Raw genomic sequence first — 25,667 nt, 5'->3', positions numbered from 1 at the left:
TTTTTCTAGCTATTACACTAAAGGGCACTTCACTTGCCCATACTAAAGGTATCACATTCAAGATGCTAATGCAGGCATCTATATTGATGATTAGGAAAAAAGAGATCTCATTTTCAAAAGTGCTGACCATGTAGAGTTCCCATCAGCTCTTACAAAAATTCCATGTACTCAGCACTTTGAACTTCAACCCTGGAATTACAAAACTTTGAAGAGAAAGCACAAAGTTTTAAAAGGCAGTATTGACATTCTGTGTTTTTCTCTCCTTGTTCTTTAGTTTCCAAACCTACATTACAGTTCTAACAATGACAAACACACTTCATGGAATTCTTGACAAACACAGAAATCTGCAGAGTGCTTTAGTTAAAAAATACCATAAAGTACTGCCAAGATGCATTTCTTTTATAAGAAATGCAAGACTGGACTCTATATTTTGCCAGCAAAGTCTCCTCAATTAAATGTGCCACATTATTTGATGTACATAAACAGTGGAGAAAACACGCACTGGCAAGAAGAGAGACATATATGTTCAAAGTCTGAGTTCCTTAGGTAATAGTTAGGTCTTTTCCATTGAAAGTCTTTTTTTATGAGGTACTTTTTCAATTTAATCTACACTGAAGCCTCCAGGACAAAGGTTTTCTTGTTTCCTTCACAGAGCTGTATTGAAATGTGTAAACGGGAGTTCAGTAGAGAAGTGGGTATTTCTGGCCTTTTTGCAGTGCAGTTCAGATTCGGCATCTGCTCTCTTGTACAGCTCTATAGGTGACTTGACTGAGCCTGGCATAGGGAGGTCAAGCATACAGCAAGGCATTTGTTTTTTTTCCCCAGCATTAAGAGTTCTTACTTTCAACAGATTGTTCTGACATGCATTGAAAGAAAAAGAAAAAGCTGGTCTTATTTGGCACTAAAAGTTAACTTCTTGTCCCTTCTTTAACCTGCTTTATCTGTTATATAGCTACAACAATTCTTCCCAGGCTGCAAGCTTGAAGGTCGGTTTGAGGTCACGCTGTAGCCAAGACCTTGTGATGTGAGCAGACGTGACTGCCCACAGAGGAGCAGATCTGTTCGCTACAGTCGCGCACAATGACTTCTTTTGAAGAGTAAAAAGATGTTCATAATGGAGTAAGGAGAGTTTCTAAATCAGTAATTAACTTTGACTATTCCTCAGATAAATGCAGCAGTACTTTCACATCATTAAATACAAAAAGAAGGTAAAGAAATTGGAAATTGGTATGTGCCCAGAAAGAATGATGAAGCAGAGCAAAAAAAAAAAAAAAAAAAAGTATTTTACTTCTCACAGCACTTTAATATCTTTCAAAAGAATTTATGTAAGACAATGGATGCATTACAGCTGTTCCATAGTTTCAGTTAAAGTGAAATTGCACAATAAACCTCCGTTTTTGCTTAGTATCTTCAGTCCAAAACTGCCAGATTAACTTCTTATAGACAAGTCACGTTCATAACACGGTCACATTATTTTTTAATTTACAAGTAATTAAAAGTGACCCATATTTGAAGAGACAACTTCACCTACCATTTACTTGCATCCCTCTTGCTTGCAGCCAACATATTGCTTTTTTGAATACTCCCTGTTTCTACATAGTCCTGAAAATATGTTTTTGTTGCATTAAAACTCAAGGGGAAAGCTTGTTTATGAATTGCAGCTGGGCTAAGTTGTGGAGACATCCTAAACAAGCACAGCAATAGATTTTTACTTGCTTTATGTTCTACTGAAAAGAAATGGCCTTTTGTAGTTTATAAGGTCTCAGAGTGTTAACAAAAGGAGTGAATTTGTACCCATGACTCTTAAAAGCACCACAGAATGACTCCTAATTGGCAGCCACACCGGCTTAGGCAAGGAACAGCTACATTCTGGCCTAATTTGCAAAGTGTTTACAGCAGTTCTTACTCTATTCAAAAGTTAACACAGTATTTCATTTTTCATATTATTTTATAAGTAATCAGACAGTAAACATTGTATTGGAAATAGCCCTAAAGAATTGTCCATAAAAAAAAGTTTAATAAAACTTGAATTAAAAATATCGTTTAGTTGCATAAGATCCCAGCAAGCACTCTTGGAATATGTTACCTTTGCTGGAGCTTATGGTCAAAGAACAAAGATGCTCCTCTGCCTTTTATATCCTATCTTGAAGTACACAATATTTAGTTGTGTTGACAGCAACCAATGTTTGGCTGTGTATAAGTCCTTTATTTGGGAGAAAACAGTAGGCCTCCAAACTGACAGGTATGCAGTAATAATATTTTAATATTTTAGCATCTTATCAAATAAAGAAGTTAATTAAATAATGTCCCAAGTAGCTAAAGCTGGAGTAGCTAAAGAAAAACAGCTGTGTAGAATCTCCTGCCTACAGTGGCAATCTCTTCGAAGTACTGTGACTTCAATGTCCTGTACAATCAACAAAAAAATGCTTGAAAGTTGACCCAAATTCTAAAATAAAGTCTTTTGAGGGTGAAATTCCACATTCCATACTCTAAATAAACCACTGTCAGTTTCAAAAGACCTGTTTAAGGACAGAATTACTGACAGTACAGCCACTGAGACCGAAAACCCAGCTTTGAGATAACGTTGATGTTACAGTGACATACATCATTTTTGAGCTTTCTCTTGACAAAAATTAATGTCTTAATATAAGGCAAAGTAGTACTAGTTGCTATACGGCTTTATACATATTATGTAAATGCAAATTAATGAGACTTCTAATTACTCAACTGAAACATTCTAAAACATTTTAATGCAGTTTTTTTTTTCAAATAATACATAAAATTTGACCATACAAGATAAGATGTAGGTGCTTCATGGATATGGCTAACACTCAGTTTTGCCTTGTGTGCCTGATTATTTCCACGGAAATGGCATAGCAAAGTGCTTTTCTTTGGAGACAACACTACACCGCAGACCAAGGATGAAATTCTTTCTCATTCATGTTGTGAGGCTTCTATGTATGGAAACTAGCAACTCAACACCGAAAAAGAAAACTGCTGAAAGCAATGCTTTTGTATGGATACATAAAGTACACAGCCCAAAGCCAGAACTTTCCAAAAGCAGAAAAAACAGAGTTGTAGAAGTCTGAGTAAGGAGAGGAGCACAAGAAGGAAAGCCAAGAAGTTGCACAAATAAGAAAAACTGCACCTATCTTTCAAACACCTTCTAAAGTCTACTACCTCAGAGATGTTTAGGTGCCTAATTCCCAGTAATGAGTTAGACATCTAGCTGCCATTGTAGATCAGGGCCTAATATCCCTCTCCTGCACGAAATTGCACATCTTTCATTTCCATCAAATCCCACTGAACTTAAGAGTGACTTAGCACCTGAAGAAGGCAGTTTGGACCTGTTAGAATCAAAATGCTGCTTGGCTTTTGAAGGTGAACATTGCACTGTGATGCTATCCTGACGGTTGCGTAATCCTCATCTTCGTGTGCTATAGGGACACCAAGAATATCAAGCATTATGGGCAGCTTCTGTGCAACTAAAGGTGAAATATTGTCATAGCACCTTCAGAAACTATAGGAAACTTCACAAAGGTGAACAAGTGAGAAATATAGCACAAAACATTTTCAATCCATAAATAACATAAAAAGTAAAATGTCTGATAATTTCAACATTTGGATCTAGTTCATTTTATAATTAAGAATGAAGCTCAAACTGAAAATCAGGCATTTTCTAGAACCATCATTAAGGCATCTCAGGTGCAACTCTTGCATTAAATAATGGATGATTTAACATCAGAGAAGATACAATGTGCACGAGTATATTCATAAACTCTGTAAAAATTCTAGAAGACAAAAAACTCAAAACCTCTTCTGCCTTGCTATGTGTCAGCCATCCCTGCTTGGGGGGATTTTGAGTTTTTCTCTCTCTAGAGCTGTTGCTTAAATCTGTGTTTTTCCAGTATAAGTCAAACCAGCTCCCTTCTGATGACATGATGAACTATTATTAACTAAGTGTTGTAGTCTGAGGACATCAGGAATTACCTTGGATAAAATGTTTACATTAGGATAACAGAATAAGTAGAATGAAAAGAATCATACACAATATCACAGCATGTTTTACAACTTACTTGGAAAAACACAACAATTAAAACCTATGAATATTCACCTAAGGCTATGTGGTGGTTTTAAGTCTTGCCAGATGAAACAGTTTCGCAAACTGCTTAAAAACAAACTTTGGCCGTTTAAAATCTCATTTTAGAAAAGCTGTTTGTTAGTTTGCCAATTCTGAAGATACAAACAGACCTTCAAAGTGACTATTGTGCCCTACTACATGCATAGTATGAGCACTCCATGTATATTAAAAAAAAGGGGGGGGGGGGGCAAAAGAAACGCCGGGTGCAGCAAAACATTATCTGTAAGCACTTAGACAAAGCCATGCAAATCTACTCTCGCGGTAGAGGCGTTTGTGGCGGTCCTGCGCACGGGGCAGGCGCCGCACCACAGAATCGCAGCACAAGTGTCACCGTCCTCGGGAGAGCTGGCGGGAGGGGGCAGAACCGGGGGCCCCAGCCCGGCGCATCCCCCCCACCAGCGCCCCCGCTCCACCGGGGAGGGCGCCCCCTGGCGGCCCCGGGCGGGGGGGGCTCCGGGCGGGAGGCGGCCCCGACCGCCGAGCACTCCCCGGGCTGCAACGGGGAGACGAGAAACTCCCGTCCCGCCCGCGAGGCGCGACGCGGCCCGAGGCGAAGGGCAGGCGGGAGGGTGGGCGCCCCCCGCCCCTCCCCGCGGCGTCGGGCCCCTCCAGCCTCCGCGAAGAACAAGAGCCCGGAGCGTCCGACCTCTAAGACACCAAAGCTGAGAGCAGCGCCCCATTTGCCTGCACCCGCAGGCCTTGGGCTCTCTATTGCACCTATGAATATGCGTTATTAATATGCACAAGTAATGAGGCGGCACGTGTGTTACAGGCGAGTATCACTATGGTATTTGTTTAAAGCACAAAACAAGACGATGCCTTCAGATAAGAATCATGTTGGGAACGCAGAGTTGAGAATCTGACAAAGAGCAGTCTGACTTGCAAGCATTTCTTCAGAGGACAAAAAAGTTTGACTAATAAATTATCACCTACCTGCCCTGCCTGTGTTGGCGTTTAAGTCCCGTTTAATTGATGGCAATATGTTAAGCACAGATGAACATATATTTACACTGTGCGGTTTGGATAGTGCTTTATCAGAGAAATGGTCTAAGCACAAAGCACCACCTTCCACACAGGCTTACGATTATTTTTAAAAGTCTCATTGCAAGATCTTTACAATACTTGGATGACACTTGTCTCTAGATACATTCACCCTCGCTCCTGAAAAATTCCCTTATTCTGCAGTAAAAACGTGCCTCCCAACCAAACATCGGGACCAAGTTTCTTACACAAAGAAAGAAAAATACCTAGCAAAACAAGCACCGGCAGAGCTTGCCCTCCCTTGGGCTGTCGCTGCCAGGGTCCTTACCTCTTCCACCGTGAGCGGCATGCAGATCCGGTACTCCTTCATGAGCATATTCCTGCTGCCTCGGCGCGGACCAGCCAGCTGCGGAAAAAGTGCTTATTTCTGCACGGCGGCCACGGCGGAAACCGGTCACCGGAGCGAATAGCGGAGCCTCTTCTTTCCGTGCGCGCTTGACAACGTGTCCCCGAGCGAGCAGCGCGAGCATCCAGGAGGGCTGGCCCAGGCGCGGAGCCGGCGCGGCCGCTCCTTCCCCCTGGCTCTTCCTCCCTCAGCCCGCGGCCAGGCGGGTTTCGCGCACAGACGCCCAGCTACGAGGAGGTCCCGGGGATATCGGCCCAGGCGAAGGCGTCCGCGGGAAGCGCAGCGCGCGGCGGCCTCTCGCAGCTCCCTCAGGACGTGCCTAGAGCGACGAGAAGGACAAATGAGCCCAAAAGGGCAATTTCAGCAGCAGCGGGAGCCCATCGCGGCGGGAGGAGATGCCCAGACAAAGGCTGCGCGCCGGGCCCGGGCCCCCGCACCGCCCGCGGGGCGATGCTAACGGGGAGGCGCCGGGATGAGCGCGGAGCCGCGGGCGTGAGCGGCCGCCCCGCAGCCCCGCGCCTTACCAGGCACGAGCAGCCTCCGCCGGGGCCGCATTCCCGGCGCGGAGCGGAGCGGAGTGCAGCGCGCACGGCCGAGACACGGGCACAGGATGTGGAGGCCTCACCCATTTCCCCTTCGGCCAGTGCCGCGTTATCAGCCAGCAGATTTTGCAATACAAATAAAAGTGTTTTTCCTACCAGCGGCTCCCTTCCAAGCACATGGAAACTTCAGGAAAAAAAAAATCGGTGCTTCAGTTCTAATTAAAGCATGAAGCCAGAACCATTTTAGGCGTCTTTTTTTTTTTTTTTCCTTGCTGCTCAGTAGGCAATTTATGCTAAGTCCTTTTTATTTTTTATTTTTAATCTTTTTTTTTTCAGAGAACCTTAAGCATTATTAAGGCACTCCCTATTACACACAGGAACCCAATTCTAAAACTAGCTGAAGAAACTGGGCTGTTATACAACCTCAGGTGTATCACACTTCTTTTGTATTGCAGTTTCTTCCTCCTACCCAGTTCCTATAAAACATGCATTTCTGAGAAGCGCTGTGTGAGTAATATGAACATGTAAAGCACTGCACAGCTAAAGACAGAAATATACAGATGGGTTTAAATCTAACTTTGCAGAAAGCGAAGTGATGGGCTACTGTATCTGGGATGGTTAAATGAGAATTTGGGTGTAAAATGAAGCATGTGTTTCGTAACAGAAAAAGAACAAAACCCCTCAGATTTTCATTGGCTCTGAATCTACATTTCAGAGCTCTGTCGATAATTTTAGCGCAGAGAGAGCACAGTGCCATCTCCTGGAGATAACTACAGACACTTCCTAAGGGAGTAAGGAAATGGGCTGCAGATGGTCCCGGGCTTCTGTCAGACCTGGCTGCCTAAATTTTGGCTTTTTATTTTCAGTGAGTTGTCAGAAAGTATTACTCTTACCTTTGCAACATGCTGTCTATGATCAGTTGTAAAAATGAGACATTTTTCACTTTTGACCTAGGAAAAACAAAGCCATACATTAAATTGTGCTGAACACTAAGTCTAGATAGAAAAGTGTCAGAAAAAGGTCGCCTCATAAGAGACAGGAAAAATAAATCAAGCTACTTGATTTTTTACTGATGATTTTTGAATAAAGAATTTAGTCTACTGGAATCATTCAAGAATTCCACCTTGCAGGCAAATGCTGCATCTGCTGCTTCCAGAATAGCCAGAGAGGCAGGGCAGGTGACAGTTCCATTATGCATTAACGCTTTTCCTCTCTCACTCACTGTCTGAACCAAAACTGCTATATATGGAAGTCTCTTCAATCATATTTGTATCTGGCTTTTACCTTGCTGAAAGCTATAATTCTCTTGTCATTTACTGTAACATCGTACTAATGTCAGAGCAATGATGTAAAAGAATGAGTTTTTACAGTTTAAAGGAGTTTGTAAAGGGTTACTCTGCAAGTACACATGAACTCTGTGATTTACATATTTTCAACACTTAGATCTGTGAATGACTGAAAAATGGATTAAGGATATGGGATAAAATCTATACTTTTTTTTTTTTTAAGTCAAACTAGGGGTCCCTGCTGGAGCAGGGGGATTGGACTAGATTATCTCTAGAGGTCCCTTCCAACCTCAACCATTCTGTGATTCTGTGAAATTGAGTTCAAACAGGAAGTTATTCAAAACCGTTCACCATGTGCTATAGCTGTATTTGTCACACTGAGGTTTTGCTATTTATGCACAGAGTCATAAAGTAGCAGTCAAAATGTAGTTTTGTAACTTATTTTTTTCTTGGGCACCTTAAACTATCACCCAAATTACATGGTGCTCATTGATCAGCGGAACTGTTTGCAAACATCAGGCCTGTGAAATTCCCCAGTCAGTGAAAGCTATTTACTATGTGAAATTCACCTTGTTCTGGAATGGGCAGAAAGGGGAAGCCGGGACCACAAGGCAGTGTTGTATCAACATGGTCACACAAAGCATCAAACGCACTGATGATGCAGCACTGCCTAAGCCCAGCTCCCAGAGCATCTCCTTACCTTCCTCCCTGCGGCTGCACTGGGGACTGTGTGTGACCATGGCCGCTACACGAGGTGCATTCATCACCTCACTCTAGAGCCCCATGTCTTCACCCCCTGAGAGCTCTGCTGAGGTCACGCTGAGGTGCCACACACACCTTTGTCTCAAAAGGGGGGAAATGGCCTTAGGATCATTACATTGCCTCACTGCCGTCCCAGCGCACGGCCATGCCTGGGCCTCAAGTTGCTGATGTGCAAGAGCAGGGTGCTCAAGGCCCTGGGTGGGTGGGTGAGCTCAACACCCGCAGCACCACCACGGCTGCAGCTCGAAACCTGGTACTGCCAATGTGCTACAGTAGCAAAGCCAGAGCCCACAGCACAAACACGGGCAAGTGGCCTATTTGAACGCCCAGCCCCGCTCCCTTGCACCGAGGGGATCCCCGCCACAAGGCCCGAACCCCTCCCGCCCCGACGGCGGCCGGGCGGGGTCAATCACCTCAGCGGCGCCGCCCGGAGCCGACCTCGCCCTCCCGCCCACCGGCGGGGAGGGGTCCTCAGGCGGCGGCGGGTGCCCGCGGCAGTGCCTGCCTGCCTGGTGCCGCGCGGGGGCCTCGTGCGGGGCTGCCCCGAGCGGCGCCTGCGCGCAGGGCCCGCCCGCTTCCGGTGTGTGTGTGAGGCGGCGGGGGGCAGCGGCGCGGGCCGGCGAGATGGCGGAGGGCGGCGCGGAGCGCGCCGACGGGCGCATCGTGAAGATGGAGGTGGATTACAGCGCCACGGTGGACCAGCGGCTGCCCGAGTGCGAGCGGCTGGCGCAGGTGAGGGGCGCGCGGGGCCGGGGCGCGCGGGCGGGCGCGGCCCGCGGGCTGAGTCATGGCGCGGCGCGGGCGAGCGGGCTAGGCCGCGCGCGGCGGGTGCTGCGCGGCCGCCGCTCTGCCCCGCGGCGGGTCGTGGTCTCCCGTCCAAGAGCGGGAGGGGAGGCAGAGGGGGCGGCCGGTGCAGGTGAGGCGGGCAGGGCCCCCCTGGCCGCTCCCCGCCCCAGGTAGGGGCGTAGGGGCCTCTGCTCCCTGCGTGGCCCTAGGTCGCAGTGGACAGCGGCAGCTCTTGGCGCCCCGGCACTGAGTGGCCCCCGGGACTGCAGGGCTCGAGCTGCCGCTGTTGAGCAAACTTCCCCTGTCTGGGTGCACACGCACACTCACAGCACATGAGCTCATCCTGTGGAAAATTCAACCCCCAAACACAAGGAAAACCAGTCAGCCAGCCAACCAACCGACCGAAAAAAAAAAAAAAAAAAGGGACTGGATTTGCTGCTCTTCCTGGATTTCCTGCTTTTCTCTGTCCTTGTGGGATGGTTTTTTGCTCCTTCGAGGTTGCAGGGCTCAGCCTGGATCTGCTTCTCTCACAGGGAGAGACGTATTGTGCAGCATAAGTGAGAATTTTGAAAGCAGCACTTTTATCTTAAGTAAATTGCAGCTTGTGCTGTAGCAATGCAAGTGCTTGGAAAGGTGTCGTGGGCACAGTTCAGAGTGGGTATGGAAGCCATGGGTGTGTGTCATTGCAATGTTAATGTGTGAATTCTGTGCCAGTAAAAGTGCAAGGTTGACAAGCTCTTTTGTGTATTCTAAAGGAATTTCAGTAGCAAAAGCGGATAAAAGTTGAAATAGTTTTTCAGCCAAGGTATGTTGAGTGCTTATCTGTGCTTACCTAAGCTTTACTTTCACTAGGAGAGAAATCTATCTTACATCAAGTTTTGTGAGCATAAGCTGACCAAACCTGTCATAAACTTGCTAGATTTCTTTCTTGAGATAGGCAGTTTTTAGTTATGTTGGCTAAAAATAGAACTGGTGCCATCATTCCACCTTTGCTTGCTTTCTTTTCTTTTTTTAAAGAACGTTTTAATCTCTAAGTACATATTTCACATGTATTTTTTTTCTTATATGAGGATCAAAGTTCTCTATATAAGCTGAATTGATTTTTTCACTCGTGGTATTAATTCTTTCTCTATCATATTAGGAAGGAAGACTTCAAGAAGTAATTGAAAACCTTCTCTCTTTGGAAAAACAAACACGAACAGTAAGTTGAATGTAATGAGTATATGCACATACAGTTGTACATCGTTGAATGCAATGAGCAAGTAGGGTTGTCCTGCATGCAGCCTTGTTGCACAGAGTTAAAGCAATGAAGGAATTCGGGGTGTCACTTCTTTCCTCCTTTGTTGTTCTTTTGTTTGAAAAGAAAATCAGCGAGGCTGCATGTACTGTTTTGCTTCTTTTTTTTTTCTCCTCTCCTTTTCTTACTATAGAAGTGTAAGCGATAGAGGACTGCAGGTTGCTTATTCCATCACACACACGCTCTTTGTTTTTTACAGGCATCTGACATGGTTTCTACATCCCGTATCTTAGTTGCAATAGTGAAAATGTGTTACGAAGCTAAAGACTGGGATGCTCTTAATGAAAATATAATTCTTCTATCAAAGAGAAGAAGTCAGTTAAAACAGGTGAATATAAATCTTTTAAAATATAAAATTGTATTTGGAGCCGTTATGTAACTGGTCTACCCACTATGTGTAAGGACTCTTCTGCCTGAATATATTGTGACTAGATTCTATTGACTTTTTTGGTGTACATATGAAAGCCAGTGATGAAACTGATGCCTAGAATTAATCTCTCAACCTTATGTGTGAGCTCCACGTGGTCCAAATTGTGATTCTTGGCAATACAGCTGTGACTGTTCTGCTTTCACTGCGTACCTACATTTTTAGGTACAGTTCATCTTTATACTGCTCAGAAGTCTGCATTGGAGACATATGTGAACAGGAGAAAACTAAGTATGAGGTGTATATTGAACAGAGTTGTTGCAGTTTATTGTTATGAAGTAAGGGATGTAGTTTTGAAGTCAGCATTGCTTTGCCTACTTTTAGGTTAGCTACTTTTTAGTGTGCAGAAACACAGGGAATTTGTATACAAATAGAATACAGTTTAGTGCTCGCACTTGCACAAACTGTACCTGAAGACACAGGTCATTTCAGTGACTTATCTTATCTTGAAGAAAGACTTCTTCTTAACATTAACTCAACTGAGGAACATTATATTCTTTATACTTGACTTTTTTATTTATGCGATTGTGTATTTTAGGGACATCTGGTTATCATGCTTTATTTCTCAGTAGAAAATAACTGTCTCTAGATATATTGGAGGCTTTTTGTGATTGGCTCTGTGTATTTTGTATTAGAGGGGCTAGTTTGTAAAATGAATCTCTAATCCAGTTTTCTAGAAGTAGATGCTTTGTAATATTTCTAATAACTTGTCAGTGTTGCTACCAGAAGAATATATTCCAATATCTATGCCTGCCCCTGAAGGATAATAACTTAGTAGTAGTACCTACTTAAGGATTTCCAGAGATGGAAAAGTTTCAGGCAGAAATACTTCCTCCTCTGCCTTCCTTTCCTGAAGCAGGTATCCTAAAGAGAAAGGCTAATGCTCACACTTGAGAGATGATGTTCACTAGGTTGGTCCTGTAGCAAACGGCTGTGATTTCACTAGTGTATGTTAAAGCTGTGTTGATTTGTCAGAAAAGAGGTGTTACTTTTCAAGTTAAGAACTGTGTTAAATGAACTTTAAATATCATTGGAATGACTGAGAAGAAAGAACATCATCAAATTTGACCCCTACCATCAACTGCTAGCATTTTGAATGGTTTTAAGAAGCCAGAGTGCTTAGATATATCTTGCATGCTTTCTTGAGATAATTTTATGTTGAATTACAGAATTATTTAGTACTTATCCCTGAATTTTATAATTCTAATGCCTTTGGTAATATAAAAATGCAGTATATTTTTCTGTTCTGTTATTATACTAGGCAGTTGCTAAAATGGTCCAGCAGTGCTGCACTTATGTTGAAGAAATCACAGACCTACCAGTCAAACTCCGCTTAATTGATACGTTGCGTATGGTTACAGAAGGAAAAGTAAGATTTTGTTTTAAGACTGAATGTCTAAAAGGTAGAATAAAAATGTTCACCTTCTTTAAAAGTGTAGTTTTCTAATATTATCTCTTTAATCCTGTTGAAATAAGAGCAAAAGTATATTTTTAACCAGAGAAACAATACGTATTTTTTTCTAAAAACAAGAAATATTTTTTCCTGAGTAAAGAACTTGCTGAGACATTTAGAATATTTAATTGGTGTAAATATTTGCAAGTATTAGTACTTTACTTGATACTTTTGAGAATTCTAGAGTGCCATATATTTTCCACTTTAAAAGGGACAAAGGGAGTGATAATACTCAGCACATACTAATCTTTTGAACAGTAGACCAATTCAGATATTGTTTGGTCCAAATATTCCACTGTGTCAACTATCCCTTTTTGCATAAACATGAATTTAATTGGTATGTGTAAAATACTAAAGATACTAAAAATATGCTGTAGTAGGGTCTTAGACTTTAAGAGTTTATGCACTCTTTAGAATATTTTAATGTTTAATCTACTCCTGATTTTAGATATATGTAGAAATTGAACGTGCTCGCCTGACAAAGACACTTGCAACAATAAAAGAACAGAATGGTGAAGTGAAAGAGGCTGCCTCTATTTTGCAAGAATTGCAGGTAATGTGCCATGTAGCTCAAAATTGCCTCAACAATAAAAATTATTTTTAATTGCTCTTATATTATTGTGTGTGGGTTCAGAATTTGGTCAGGTATGTCTGCAGAAATGTCTGGAATGAGATTACCTGCTATTAGTGAAAATGTATTTCAGTTTTAACTGCTTTTGCTAGTGTAATGCTTAAGTAGCATAGATTATTTCCCTTTTAGAAAATAAATTTCAGTTCTCTAGATAGTGCAGAGAATTTACTGTTAGAGGATACTTGTGGCACAAGTGGGGGTTTTTATTCAAAATAAAAGAATCTTTTTTTTTACTTGCTCTATAATGATCACTTTCTCTTTTTTCTTTCTGATTTCTGCTTCCTCTCATGCACTTCATGCATAGTTAAGACATGTTAGATGTTAGATAGAGTCTAGTTCATAATGCATTTCTCTAGACTCACGGGGCTTCGGCAGTGTTGAATTGTTCAATTCTCATTTTAGGTGGAAACCTATGGTTCAATGGAGAAAAAGGAACGTGTAGAATTTATTTTGGAGCAGATGAGACTCTGTTTAGCTGTAAAAGACTATATTCGCACTCAAATTATCAGCAAAAAAATTAATACAAAATTTTTCCAAGAAGAAAACACAGAGGTAAGCACTAATGGATGTTTTTTCCCTATTTTGATACGATGTGCCTTTCCTCAGGTTCAACTGTATTTGAATTCTCTGGGGTTTTTTTTGTTTTTTTGGAATCCAGTTGGATTTCATTTGCACAATTCATGGAGTAGTGTTAATTTTACTGTTTCTTACTGTTTCAGAAATTAAAATTAAAGTACTACAATTTAATGATACAGCTTGATCAACATGAAGGCTCCTATCTCTCCATCTGTAAGCACTACAGAGCCATTTATGATACTCCTTGTATCCAGGCTGAAAGTGAAAAGTGGCAGCAGGTAGAAAAAACACTACAACTAAACCGTCTGTATTTTCATGTGGCAAATAATCTTTTCATTACCAGGTTATTTTACAGCAGATTAAATAGCTCGTCAGTCTGTTATTCTTAATTTAAATTTATTTCAATGGCTATATTATTTATTTGACCAATATTTCAAATAAACAATGACTAATTGTTTATTTGAAAGCAGATATAATATACTTGGTTTTAAAAGTATAACAAAAATTTTTATCGTATTCTCTTTGATGTCTTTATAATGTTTTTTTTCTGTTTTATGCAAGTGAAGAAATTAAAATAGCTGGTGTGATTAGACCAACTGATGCTGTTTTCTGTATTGCAATATAAATGCTATGTAACTGGATTTGTTTTGTTTATGAATGTATAATATTAAGTATTTTAGTTCAGCTGAATCTCTTTAAAGGTATCAATCTGAAGGTCAATTTCTCTATGATGACTGATTTCTTAATAAGCATGGTTTAAGCCTTTATATTCCTAGCGAAGACTAATTGAAAAGAGTTGTGAGCTGTTTTGAACTTTTCTGTTTGATTATGGGGACAAAAAAAACCCAACAACTTTCTCTATTTTTAAACAGGCACTGAAGAGCGTTGTTCTGTATGTTATTCTTTCACCTTACGACAATGAACAATCTGATTTGGTACACAGAATTAGTAGTGATAAAAAGCTAGAAGAAATCCCAAAGTATAAGTAAGTGGTGATTCTAATAAGCAATTCTCATTTAAAAAAAAAAAGGCATCTCTAACAGCTGTGCGAGAAGTCTGATTGTCATCTGGAATAACTGAATAAATTAATGTTTTTATAAGAGAAAGATCTGTATTATGTGCGCAGTCCAATTTGAGGTGCCCCATAATAGATGTGAAGTATTAGAGATTGTACTGATGGTAGACAGTGATTACTGGTGGTAATAAAGTGAAAATATATACATTTTTATTAAAAATGAATCCTATTACTTAGTCAACTTTATTAAACTGTTTGCAGAGACCTCCTAAAACTATTTACCACCATGGAATTGATGCGATGGACAGCTCTAGTTGAAGAATATGGGAAAGAATTGAGAGAAGGATCCCTTGACAGTCCTGCAACTGATGTGTTCGGTTGTACAGAGGAAGGTGAAAAGAGATGGAAAGACTTAAAGAACAGAGTTGTGGAACATGTAAGTGTAATTGGTTCTTCAGGCTTTAATCATGCATTGTCTCAAAAAAAATCCTTTTGCCTAACATTTTTTAGTTGAAAACAGAAAGAAATTATTATTTATAAAAGAAAACAAATAAAGGAAAGCAGCAGATAAGTTGCCTTTTCTGTTTCTTATTTTTCAACATTTTACTTACTTATACTACAGATACATACCTGCATAGTCGCCAGAAAAAAATAATTACTCAAGTTATGCATACTCAGATTTCCATAGGGCACAAACTGTACATCCTGTTTTGTATGAAATTAATAGTTAGTTTTTGATTTTATTACTCTAGTAGCTTTGTACCCACAGACTATTGCACCTTTTACAAGGGAGAACTGTTTGACCAGGACATTTTACTACTGATTTACATGCCTTATGCTGGATTGCCATTAGAGCATGATAGCTCCTAGTCTACCTTTAATATGAACTTTTATATTTTTGCAGCCTGCTTCAGTTATAATTTTGCACATAACTCTCTACTCTGAACACTTTTATTCTAGAATATTAGAATAATGGCTAAATATTATACCAGAATTACAATGAAGAGAATGGCACAGCTCCTGGATCTGTCTGTTGATGTAAGTGTTGCCTTGCTTATCCTTCTCTTATAAAAGGGAGGTGGTGTATAGGGGCATTTGTGTGGCAAAAATCTCAGTATTCATCAGAGTAACATCCTTTCTTTAAATTTATTGGTGCTCTTTTAGCCTAAAAATCTCTATCTAAAAATCTCAGGATTGCTGTGATGCTGTCTGGGAGGAATTTGGATGCTTTGGTAGCTACAAATGCTGATGTCTTGACTAAGTGCTGTTTGTCTTTGCAGGAATCGGAGGAGTTCCTGTCCAACCTAGTAGTTAATAAGACCATCTTTGCTAAAGTAGACAGGCTGGCAGGAATTATCAATTTTCAGAGGCCAAAGGACCCAAACAACATACTAAATGACTGGTCTCACAAGCTGAACTCGCTGATGGCCCTAGTTAATAAAACCACACATCTCATTGCCAAAGAGGAGATGATACATAACCTGCAGTAATGTGCCTCAATAATCTCAGTGCTTTTAAAGAAGGCATTAAATCTTCATAATAGAGACTATTATTACAGTGTGTATATGGTTTGTTTTCTCCCTCTCAAGCCCTCCTGGTCTAAAATTTAGAACATAATTCTGAAATTCCCGTTGACAACTAAGTTTCCTTGATTATTCATTGAGTTGTAAAACGTTTTTGCTACATTGGTGGAAGAACGTAATAAAACTGTATTGCCTGTGTAATAGAGTAGTGTTGTGATTTCTTCTTTTCCCATGTATACTTTCATCTGCATGACAAATAATTCTGTGGTTATATCATTACAGGACTGTGTTTTGAGGCTATGATTGAAAGGACATACTGTAAATAAAATACAAGACTAGGGTTTTACAGTAGCTTGCATTGAGGTAACTTGCTTATTTTAATATATTCTGTTTAAGCAGAATTCTAGATGTTTGTGTCCAGGACCAAGACTACTTGTGCTTTGAGACTATGCATAGACTTTAGCTAAGTTGGCTGAGAAATTTAGTTGTATTTTTTCTGTTTGGTGCAGGTCACTAGTTTTCACTGTTGTCATTCCAGTTTGTAAGGACTACAATAAGAATTATGCAGTTAACCAAGTACTTTAAAATCTGCTGCTTGTCATATTTGTGTTATAGACGAGATACATTCTATTATTAGCTTTAGTCTATAAAAAAAGGGAAATTTTGGATTTTCCCCCATTCCATTCCTTTTTTTTTTCCTAAAGGTAAGTAAAATAGTAGTGTGAATTGTACAGTAGGTACAAGAATCACTGAAACTTACTATATGTTTTTTCATTTTTTAAAATGATTTTTAATGCTAACTATAACCAGCTATTTTGTTCAGAATTCATTAAGTAGAAAATATAATTGTAAATTGTATCTTAAGATGTGTATGAGTCCTATCTCTTTAAAAGCCCACTGAGCTCGATGCAGACTAACACTTTTAGCCCGGGTAATTATCATATGAATACACAGTAAGCCATGAAACTTCAGACTGGGATTTTGAGGAGGGAAGTCTGTGAAGGGACAGGAGAAGATGCCTGAGTTCCAAGGAGTGATTTGCATTTGAAATGTAGGCTTTGGAGGTAGCTTAAGGGAAACTTGGGAATGTCATTTCAGAGGAAATTAACTTTATCAACCTGTACCAAGCTGGCTCAGTGTATTTAAGCGAAGGAAAACCAGAAAGCTGAACTATCAGTGAAGGAAGGGAGAAGGAAGAGCAGGCTGTTTAGGAGGCACAGAAGGCTTACCTTCCAACTTAAATTGCATTATAATGCCAGCTGTATGAGAGTTGTGTAAAAGCTTGTCACGCAAACACTTCTGAGGCAGGAATGTACTAGTCATCAGAAGGCTAAGCCCAGTATAAGCAAAACAGCATGGCTGCTCCTAGGATAATGAACAGAGCGACTTATTTTGGTTCTAACTTTGTTAGCAGCCAAGCTAAATCTTCTGGAAACTGAGGGAAGGTATCAGAAGTGGGAACAATGAGGCATAAAGGGAGTGGAAACTTGTCTCTCCCTTCTCCTTCTCTGAGGAGAATTTTGTGAACCTCTCTCTTCTCCTTAGCAAATCTGGTCTTATTCTAGGGTCTGGTGTCTGCAGTCCCAAGCGTCTAAGCCTGTGAGCTCTGCGATTGATCTACCGGGTAGATGAGACTCGATACTGTGTCTTTTTACCAAGACAACTCTTTTACCTTTATATTGTACAGAGGAATGGTTCAGTGAGTGGTTCCCTGGCTTCCACCTCTGGGTACACGAGGATCCTACTCCCTCTCTACATCCCTTCCTGCTGCCTTTTGTTGGCATCTACGGCATGAACTTGTTGCAGGGACAATGTGGTTTCTATCCCCGCTGTCTATAGGGCTGGTAAGGGGGCAGACATAGCTGCTTTTGGTGGTCACCTGCTTTGCATGTGCCTAAAGTTGACTTTGAATGCATCTTATCTACATCTCTGTCCTAACCTTGTATGTTTGCTGTAGTGTCAATCATACTGTTATGCGTCTGCTGTAGTATCAGTCATACCGGCCTGACTTGGGTTTAAATAAAGAACTTACCTTTGCAATCTGGTGCCTTTCACCTTCTATGCAAAATAGGGTGAATTAGACCAAAGTGAGCGAATGAGACCAAAGGGAGGTACCCAGTGCTGGCACGTGTATCAGTAGTGGGACGGATTTAGGCCTGGTTATGATTCTACTGGAACTGAGGGTTGTTGTTGAATGGATTTGAGGCACCATCTATCCTATGAACAATAAAAAGTGCAGACACCAGATTTTAAAAATTGGGTGTTGTCAGCACTCTTTGTCTTGGGACAGTCCAGCTATTTCCTTAAAACTCAATTCAGAAGGATCACAAAGCTCAATTTTATGCTCTGTATCGATACCAAAGATTGTGATCGAACAAGTTTTTTTTTTTTTTTTTTTTTTTTCCCTTTTGGTTCTGAAGAGGTTTTTGTGCTCACTGAAATCACCTTACCTCACCTTCATTTCGGTTCCGCAGCGCACGCCCAAGGTGAGCTCCTGAACTAACCTTAGCCTTAGAGCAAGATAAGCCTATCACGTAGCCTGCCCTCAATGCCAGAAGCAGGAACCACTCTGAGTTTGCCTCCCTATATGTCACAGAGTTAAAAAGGAGTTTTAAGATCTGTAGAAGCATGCACTAATCTTGAGTGAGTAGAAAATGGGAATCTGTTCACTTAGCCTGGAGTTTTTTTTTTTTTTTTTTTTAATGGACAGACTCTTATTCAACCAAATGGCAATGAAAGGAGTGTATCTTCAGTTTCCTTGGAATGCCTTGCTCCCTTCAAAGTGCTGGGGGAAAAAAAAAGGCGGTAAACTTGGTGCAAGTTCAGCTGAAGAATGCAGATCTGTGTCATACAAGTCCTCAATGAACAATCTAAAGGTCAACATAAAGGCATTCTGTCTTTAGGGGAAAAAAACAAAACCCCCAAAAAGGCACGGATTGAAGATCTTTGATCTTGACAATGTGGGATCAATCCATCACATTAATCTGACCTTTGTAGTGCCTGTCTCCTCAATATACCGTCAACATCCCCTTAGTGCTGTTTGCCTCTCACCACCCTCGTCTTATGGATCAAAGGAAAAATTAACAAGCATTAGTTTGAATATCACTCACACTAGAAACTGTATATGTTTAAAGAATCTATGTTCAAGAAACTTTATCCTTGGATAATTATGAAATAAGATTAAAGTTGAGATCATCTGTTCATTAGAGGACACTGGAACAATTCCAGGGGAATTTTCATGCTGGAAAATGAAAACTTGCTACTCTTAAGACTAATAATGAGACATTAATAGCTGCCTAGAAACAGTTTGCTTTATTGTTTAATAAGTCTTAAGATTACTGTTGCTATCTAACCTCATGTCTACCACGGGCTTGTTTGTGGCAATGGGTAAACCACTTAACTTCTGTTAGTTTCCCATGATTGCATCTTCTGAGGGAGTTCAGAGAGAGAGAGGAAAAAAAAAAGTCCAGTGTGCTAAGACAATAAAAACAGTGCTTCTGCTGTTCAGAGAAAGAAAAAAAAAAACACGAAAAAACAATCCAGCGTGCTAAGACAATAAAAACATCACTTCTGTTACTGCAATCAGCCTGGAGCATCTACTGAGCAAGGCTCCTGCTGCTTTGTTTCTTGGAGGTGGGAACTGCTGAGGATGCCTGTTGGGATGTTGGGCTGCAGGGTCAGGGAGGCTCTTCGGTGCTGCACGTAGAATAACGTGCTCGCTGCTTTTGCAGGTTAATTGTAACGGTGTTTATTGGGAAGCAAGATGTTGGAGCTGATTGGAAATGGGGATTTCTGTTTGGGATTCAGGAAACAGGAGTGAGCTTTATCACAGAATGGAAAGTGGATTTTATAAATTTCCTTTGGAATGAAAAGTCTAGAGAGAAAGAAAGAAAAAAAAAAGCAGCAGTGTGAGTTTGAAATAATTAGAAGTTTTGTTTTGAAAGCGTAGAAACCAAACTCAAGCTGTGTGCAGCTCACGCGCGAGCCAGGACTCTAGGGCTTTTTGGCTCCCGGCTCTCCATTAGCCCTGGAGCAAGCAAGAGTTCCTGAGTTCCCAACCCTGCAGAATCTGCCACACCTTTCCAAGCCGCTCAGATCTCACCCTCGTGGCAGGCAGCCTAGGAGCCCTGAGTGGCCCGAGGTTTTTAAACTCCTGCTTTTTGGCAAGGATCCTAGATTCTCCGGGGACCTTGGCATGTCTTCTAGCTTCACGAAAGAGGCAGAGAAACCCTGTGAGCAGTCAAGATTTAGAGAATTTTAACTTAGGGGTAGGGAGCCTGGATGTCTTGGTGCCTTTGGTACAGGGCTTGCTTGAAGCTGCAGTGCCTGGGAGGTTGGGTTTTCTTAATTTCCAGCAGGAAACTGAAGTTTTTATAACTGAAAAGATTTTGGAATTAAAAAATGCATACAATTGAACTCAGTAACTCTATCACTGCTGCATTGCTTATAGGTTTTTGTTTGTTTGTTTATCTTAGCAGTATAATTATATCTTAGGAATATTACTTTTGGAGTTTTGAGGAGCGGAGTCCTGTCCAGTCTCATGACGCTGAGCAGAGACTGGTTGTCTCTATCCCTATCTCGTGCCTCCCCGTTGTGACTTTGGCATTTCTTGCACTTGCAACATTATCCTGTTGCTTTCCTACAAAAGGACTCTATGTGACCAGATGTTCCTGGCCTGCTCATGCAGAAGAAATGCAAGGACTGTATGTTGCAACATAAAACCCAAGGAAAAAAAACATACTCCGAAGCCTTGCATTGTGAGCACCCCTCCTGATAGGAAATCCCATTTGTGAGCAGAGCACAGGGGGATTCTAGGAGCTTAGGAAGTCAGGACAATTCCAGAAATGCAAACAAGCAATCGACAGATAATGCATCTGTTCTGTGCCTAGTCCGGGTTTCTCAACGCAGCCCACAGGGTTGTGAAGGATGGGTTTGACTGCAGAGATCCGAAACCGAAAGGGGAGCTGCCACGCTGGGTGGTAGTACCCGTCAAGGACAGAGAGAAAAAGACACTGCCCATGCGGTCCCTCCCGCAGCAGCAGCTAATGTTATAAGCTCATTTCCTTAAATTATCCCTTAAAGTTGTATTGAAACATGTCAATAAAAGCCCCAAGAAGCCTCTCTGCTCCTGCAGCGTGTAACGGGATGCTAGTGGCATGCTCTGTCCTCTGCACTATTATCATAGCAGTGGCTCTGAAACCAAAGCTTAGTTATATTTAGGCTCTTTGGATTTGAGATCTCACCATTACACCAGTTGCTTTATGTTTTGTACTTAGAATTTCCGAGGTTAATGAATGTTTCGATCCCAGATTTGCTCTGGCCCAGCAGCTTTCATCTTTCCATCTCGTAAAAGACTGTAAAAGAGTTTGGATGAGGCATACCACATAGAAACAACACTTCTCAGCAATGAATAAATAAATTCCTTTCATGCACATATAAAACTTCTATTTTTAATTCCCTTTTAATTCCCCTTTTTTTAGGGAAACTTCCTTGCATTTTGTAACAGGAAGCTTTATCAGTAACGCAAGTGCTCACTAGGAACCAAACACAACTAACCTCCCTAAATTAAAAGTAAAGTTGAATTAAAAAGTGAATTGGCTTAAGTCTGGAGCTGCAAATGCAAAGGATTTCTTCTTTATTTACTTCTGCATTTACATTTTTTTCCAAGACTCTCTTTATAAATATATTACTGATGAATATTGAAAATATTCCTGGGCACAAGTACCTTCTTGCAGTGGCAATGCATCAGAGGCTCGGCTGGCGGTTATTCTTCAAAGAGGTAGGAGGCGTTAAGGTAAATTTAAATACAAATGTCTTCAGGAAAATCCAATACGAAAATGATCTGAATCTTCTAATTATTTTAATTAAAAAGTCGAAGGAAAAGTTTTTGTGCTTCTTTTTAGAGGGAAAAAAATGAAAAAACGCACAGTGGGAGCCTCTTTTGCTGATAAAGCTTATTAAGAAGCTGCAACAAGGGGCTTTTTCCCTCATGCTCTCCCCAGCCAACACCGGCTCCGGAGGACGATGGCCAAGGGGCCGGCCAGGCCGGCCGCAGAACGGAGCGGGCGTCACCACACCGATCCCCACGTGTGGAGACGCTGCCGGCAGGGACAACACCCTGCGAACGCGAAGCTCTGAAGTGGAGCAGGTCCCGAGGTGTCCGTGGGCCCGGACGGGAACGGGCGGCCCACGCAGATCCAGCAGAGCAGCGGTCAAGGGTGTCTCACAAAACTGCTGCTTCAGCCTGCTTTTAAATATTTTTTTCCAAGGCTTTTTTTTTTTTAAGTATACAATTGTCGCAAAAGGGGAATTAATAATAATAATAATAATAAACAACTCTGCCCAGATGGGCTTTTAAGTCACATCTTACAACCTGTGCGAGCACCTATGGCCCTGTTTCTGAGGAGGAAAAGGCCGGGTGGGCAGGCCACGCGGCAGGACGTTCCCGGGAAAGGAGGAGGGTGAGTTTTTGAAGGGGATAGGGGGAGTTGGGCCGTTTCCAGAGGGAAATAATATATATATATATATATAAAATAATAATAATACAACAGCGCCAGCGGCCTCGGCTCCCTCCCAGCGCGCGGGGAGCCGTGCGCGGGGGGCGCCCCGCGGCTCCGTCCCCGCGGGGCCCGGGCCGGGGCCGGGGCCGCCGCCGCCCCCGAGGCGCCGCGCGCGGCCGCGTCCCGCCGCCCTCCGCCCTCCCCGCGGGCCGCCGCGCCGGGAGGGGGCGGGGGCGGCGGGGGAGGAGGCCTTTCCCACAATGCTTTGTGGGGACGTTGACAAGTGGATCCAAGATGGCGTAGAAAGTAATGACAGGTAAGTCCGGACTTCCCCGTTCGCCTCCCGCGGCGGCCGCCGGCGCCCGGGCCGGGCTGGCGCAGGCCCCGCGCGGCAGGGGAAGCGCCACGGGGCCGGCGCGGAGCCCCCCGGCCGCCCCCTCGGCGCCGGGCAGCCGAGCCGAGGCTGCCGGCCGGGCCGGAGGCTGAGCGGTGCCGGCTGGAGGCCGGGCCCGTTGCCCGCCGAGGGGCCTGCGGCGGCCGCGCGGCGGGGGGGCTCGGGCGGGCCCGGCCCGGGCCGCGGCGCCGCGGGGAGGGGCGCGAGGCCCCGCGGGCGGGAGCGGCGGCGCGGGCCGCGCCGCGGGGCCGGGGGCTGCGCCGGCCGGGCAGGGCCTGTGGGGAGGGGGGGGAGCTTTGTTTTTGTGCCGGAGCGGGGTGGGGAGAGCGCCGGGAAATAAAAATAATAATAATAATTAAAAAACACCCCAAAACACAACTGTTTTACACATGATTGGCGGGGGTGGGGGGTGAAAAATAAACCGCGAGGCGCCCGGGCGCTCTGCAGTGACCCCTGGAGCGGCGGGGCCGGGCGCGTGTGGGGCTCTGCGTCCTGCCGCGGGGCTTTGTCAGGGCCGAGCGGCTCCGCGCGGGGAGGTCCCGCCCCGCAGCCGGGCCCCCGCGAGCCCCCGGCACGCCCGGGAACGGGAGAGTTCGCGGCGCAGGCTGCGGGGCGGCCCTCTGCCACGGGCTGGAATGGTGTTCTCAGGGCAGAACCCCCCGTGGGAGTGAGTAACGTTGTCCCCTCCTGAGGAGTTCGGTGGCCTTTTATTAATTCCCGTGCGAGTGAGCAGTCGTCTGGTTTCAGCGCGTTGTTAATCAGGCTGTTCTTTGATTACAGGCATATGGTTAAACATATCACTGATGGGTGTTAAGAATAACTGCAGGGGAAGAGTTGTGCCTTTGCTTTCGGATTAAGGACAAAATGAGTAAGAGTTAGCAAAGTAATAGGATTTTTTTTTCTCAATAGCTCAGCAAGCTTGAGATGAAGTTTTGTGCAGCATATAACATATTCCTCTTTTAACTGAGAAAAGAAGTAATTCAACCATAAAAACCAAGAACATATGAAAAAATGAATTCTCCTTGTCATAGCGATATGTTGGGATAGTGTGAATTCTTACGGTCCTCTAATTTTTTTTTCTTATAAACAGTGTAATTGAAATAGGCTAAGGATAGAATGAAAGTCTTCCTTTTAACAAAGACACATTTTGTTTTGTAAATGAAAACATAACCAAATAAGTGAGGTGGAAAATGGCAAACTTGCATTATTTTCCAAGACTGATTGGAAGAACAGAGATTTTTTTTTTAAGAAAGGGTTTTAAATTCAAATGGTTTGATGTTTTGAGACCCAGCAGATCACAAATGAGAACTTTATATTATTTTTTTAAAGGCAGAGCTGTTTTGCCTGGGATGATGTTTGTGCTGGGCAGTCGGGGAACATCCCTCAGGACAAGCCTCTTCTCAATGTGCAGCTGAAAGTTGCACAAAGGAAAAATACATTGGGAGCCTCCATGTTCCTCTGCCTTCCCCCTCCTGGGGACAGAGGCCCGGGAACTTGCTCTAAGCCGAATCAAGCATCGGTAGAGACGAACTTCTACAGCATAGAAATTGTGTGTGGCGAAAGCTGTGTCAAACTCCATTAGTATAGAGCAGTTTTCCCGTATTGCTAAGTGAAGAAGCAATTTACCTGCTATCACTGAGAAAAATGAGTCTTCTTGTAATTTGTTATGAAAGTACAAGTTATATATTCTTTTTTTAGCTGATGTCAAAGTTCTGCTATCACTCCTCACCTACCTGTATATGACTTACAAGACACAGAGTGTCCATTTCCTCTCCTTTAGTTCCTCTTACATATGAATTAAATAACTGTTTCCTTTGTTCTTGTTGTCTTTCCCCAGCAAACTGAAAATTAAAGGGAGTCATGGAAGCAGTATGTTAAGCTCTATTTTGACCCATTTCTTCTTGATTTGTTTTGGAGGATCTTTTCCCCTGTGGGGAACCTAACTGATTTCCAAGGAGTTGCTCCTGGGCTTTGGGGTCTCTATGATGGGTCTGGATGCAGGGGGGCAGGGTTTGGAAAGAACTTCTACACAAAGTTCAGACTCATGAAGAAATTCACATCTCTGAGAAAAATATAAGTAACAGTGTTAGAAGGTTTGAAGAGTTAATGTTTTGTAGTGCATAGAGAACTGGGCTAGTGCTTGAGAGACTTAGATAGCCCTGTGCAAATCACTTCACCCGTGCATACTTCTTTCTGAAGGATTATAAAATAGGAATAGTGAATCTTACCAACTTGTAAGCAGTATTGATGCTTATGGGTGAAAAAAGATAGTGAGCTAGGTAATAATTTTATTAATGTTTTTTCAACTCTGCTAATGTGTTAGTCTGAAATGTTTTTCTCCAATGTAGGCCATTACTTTTGTTACTAAAGCCCCATTAGTGCTATAGCTGTATATTTTTTTTGACTTTCAGTGTTTTATTTTTCTATTTTTTTCTTTTTAGTAACTGTTTACCACCATTTTACATTTGCTGTTGCACTTTATTCTAGGTGGTTTCAGTTTGGTAATGGCAGCAGCAATTGCTGGAGCAGTCCTGATTATTAGTGGAAAGCCCTTGAATCTTTCACCTCGCTGGTATTCCCTCTTGAGGTCAGTGGTGCTCGGATAGGTCTGATAACAGGAATGACATTTAAATTGGATGTGATTCGTAATAATTTAAATCCCTCTGTCTGTGTACAGCCTGTGAAACTAGGGAAAGCCTTGGGAACGTGAAGAGCGAGAAGGAAGGCTGGAGCCTTTCTGCTGTAGCTCGAGGCTAGAGCAGTCGGACCGCTGGCATTCCCCTCTTCCTTGTGGAGCAGGAGGCCGAGAGTTTCAGTGAACATGGGACTCCTGGCTGTACTTTTTCCTGACCTTGTCTCCCAGGGAAGGAGATTTAGGGCTACTTCTGTTTTTCTCTAGAAGCAGATCACCAGTTTTCCTTTTTGTTGCTAGAGGCTCATTATGGGG

At 42.8% G+C, this 25,667-nt stretch overlaps 3 protein-coding genes across 4 annotated transcripts in view; 2 read left to right on the top strand and 1 right to left on the bottom strand.

Moving 5' to 3' along the window:
• Positions 1 to 6,007, bottom strand: part of PITPNC1 (phosphatidylinositol transfer protein cytoplasmic 1) — a 65,649-nt gene extending 59,642 nt beyond the window's left edge. Inside the window, exon 1 of the mRNA XM_088537818.1 lies at positions 5,451 to 6,007. Within this exon, the coding sequence (XP_088393944.1) occupies positions 5,451 to 5,498 (48 nt within the window). The 5' untranslated portion in view covers positions 5,499 to 6,007. The remainder of the gene's footprint in view (positions 1 to 5,450) is intronic.
• A 2,667-nt stretch (positions 6,008 to 8,674) lies between these two features.
• Positions 8,675 to 16,027, top strand: PSMD12 (proteasome 26S subunit, non-ATPase 12). Its single transcript, XM_088537658.1, has 11 exons — positions 8,675 to 8,850; positions 10,046 to 10,105; positions 10,401 to 10,529; positions 11,890 to 11,997; positions 12,530 to 12,634; positions 13,115 to 13,264; positions 13,432 to 13,566; positions 14,161 to 14,273; positions 14,565 to 14,739; positions 15,264 to 15,341; positions 15,584 to 16,027. Exons 1-11 carry the CDS (start codon positions 8,743 to 8,745, stop codon positions 15,791 to 15,793), a joined length of 1,371 nt encoding a protein of 456 aa, XP_088393784.1. The 5' UTR covers positions 8,675 to 8,742; the 3' UTR covers positions 15,794 to 16,027.
• A 6,529-nt stretch (positions 16,028 to 22,556) lies between these two features.
• The window catches only part of HELZ (helicase with zinc finger), a 79,286-nt gene continuing 76,175 nt past the window's right edge, over positions 22,557 to 25,667 (top strand). Inside the window, exon 1 of one of the 2 annotated variants that reach the window (XM_088537708.1) lies at positions 22,557 to 22,642. Coding sequence is in view for 1 of the 2 variants with exons in the window: in XM_088537701.1 (XP_088393827.1) it covers positions 22,636 to 22,642 (7 nt within the window). In the remaining variant the exon portion in view is untranslated. The remainder of the gene's footprint in view (positions 22,643 to 25,667) is intronic. The other variant, XM_088537701.1, reaches the window with a different exon arrangement.

Source organism: Tinamus guttatus, unplaced genomic scaffold, assembly GCF_059628265.1.
Source record: "Tinamus guttatus ecotype Peru unplaced genomic scaffold, ASM5962826v1 Tinamus_guttatus_pri_ptg000045l, whole genome shotgun sequence".
Classification (NCBI taxonomy): domain Eukaryota; kingdom Metazoa; phylum Chordata; class Aves; order Tinamiformes; family Tinamidae; genus Tinamus; species Tinamus guttatus.
The sequence above is the reverse complement of the archived record's forward strand: the minus strand, read 5'-3'. Positions and strand labels throughout refer to the sequence as shown.

Bases quoted from the DNA above. Each gene is read 5' to 3' on its own strand.
- PSMD12 (XM_088537658.1), top strand. From the start codon at position 8,743: ATGGCGGAGGGCGGCGCGGAGCGCGCCGACGGGCGCATCGTGAAGATG. The intron at 10,106-10,400 runs GTAAGTTGAATG...TGTTTTTTACAG, and splicing joins TGGAAAAACAAACACGAACA to GCATCTGACATGGTTTCTAC. The intron at 13,567-14,160 runs GTAGAAAAAACA...ATTTTTAAACAG, and splicing joins AAAGTGAAAAGTGGCAGCAG to GCACTGAAGAGCGTTGTTCT.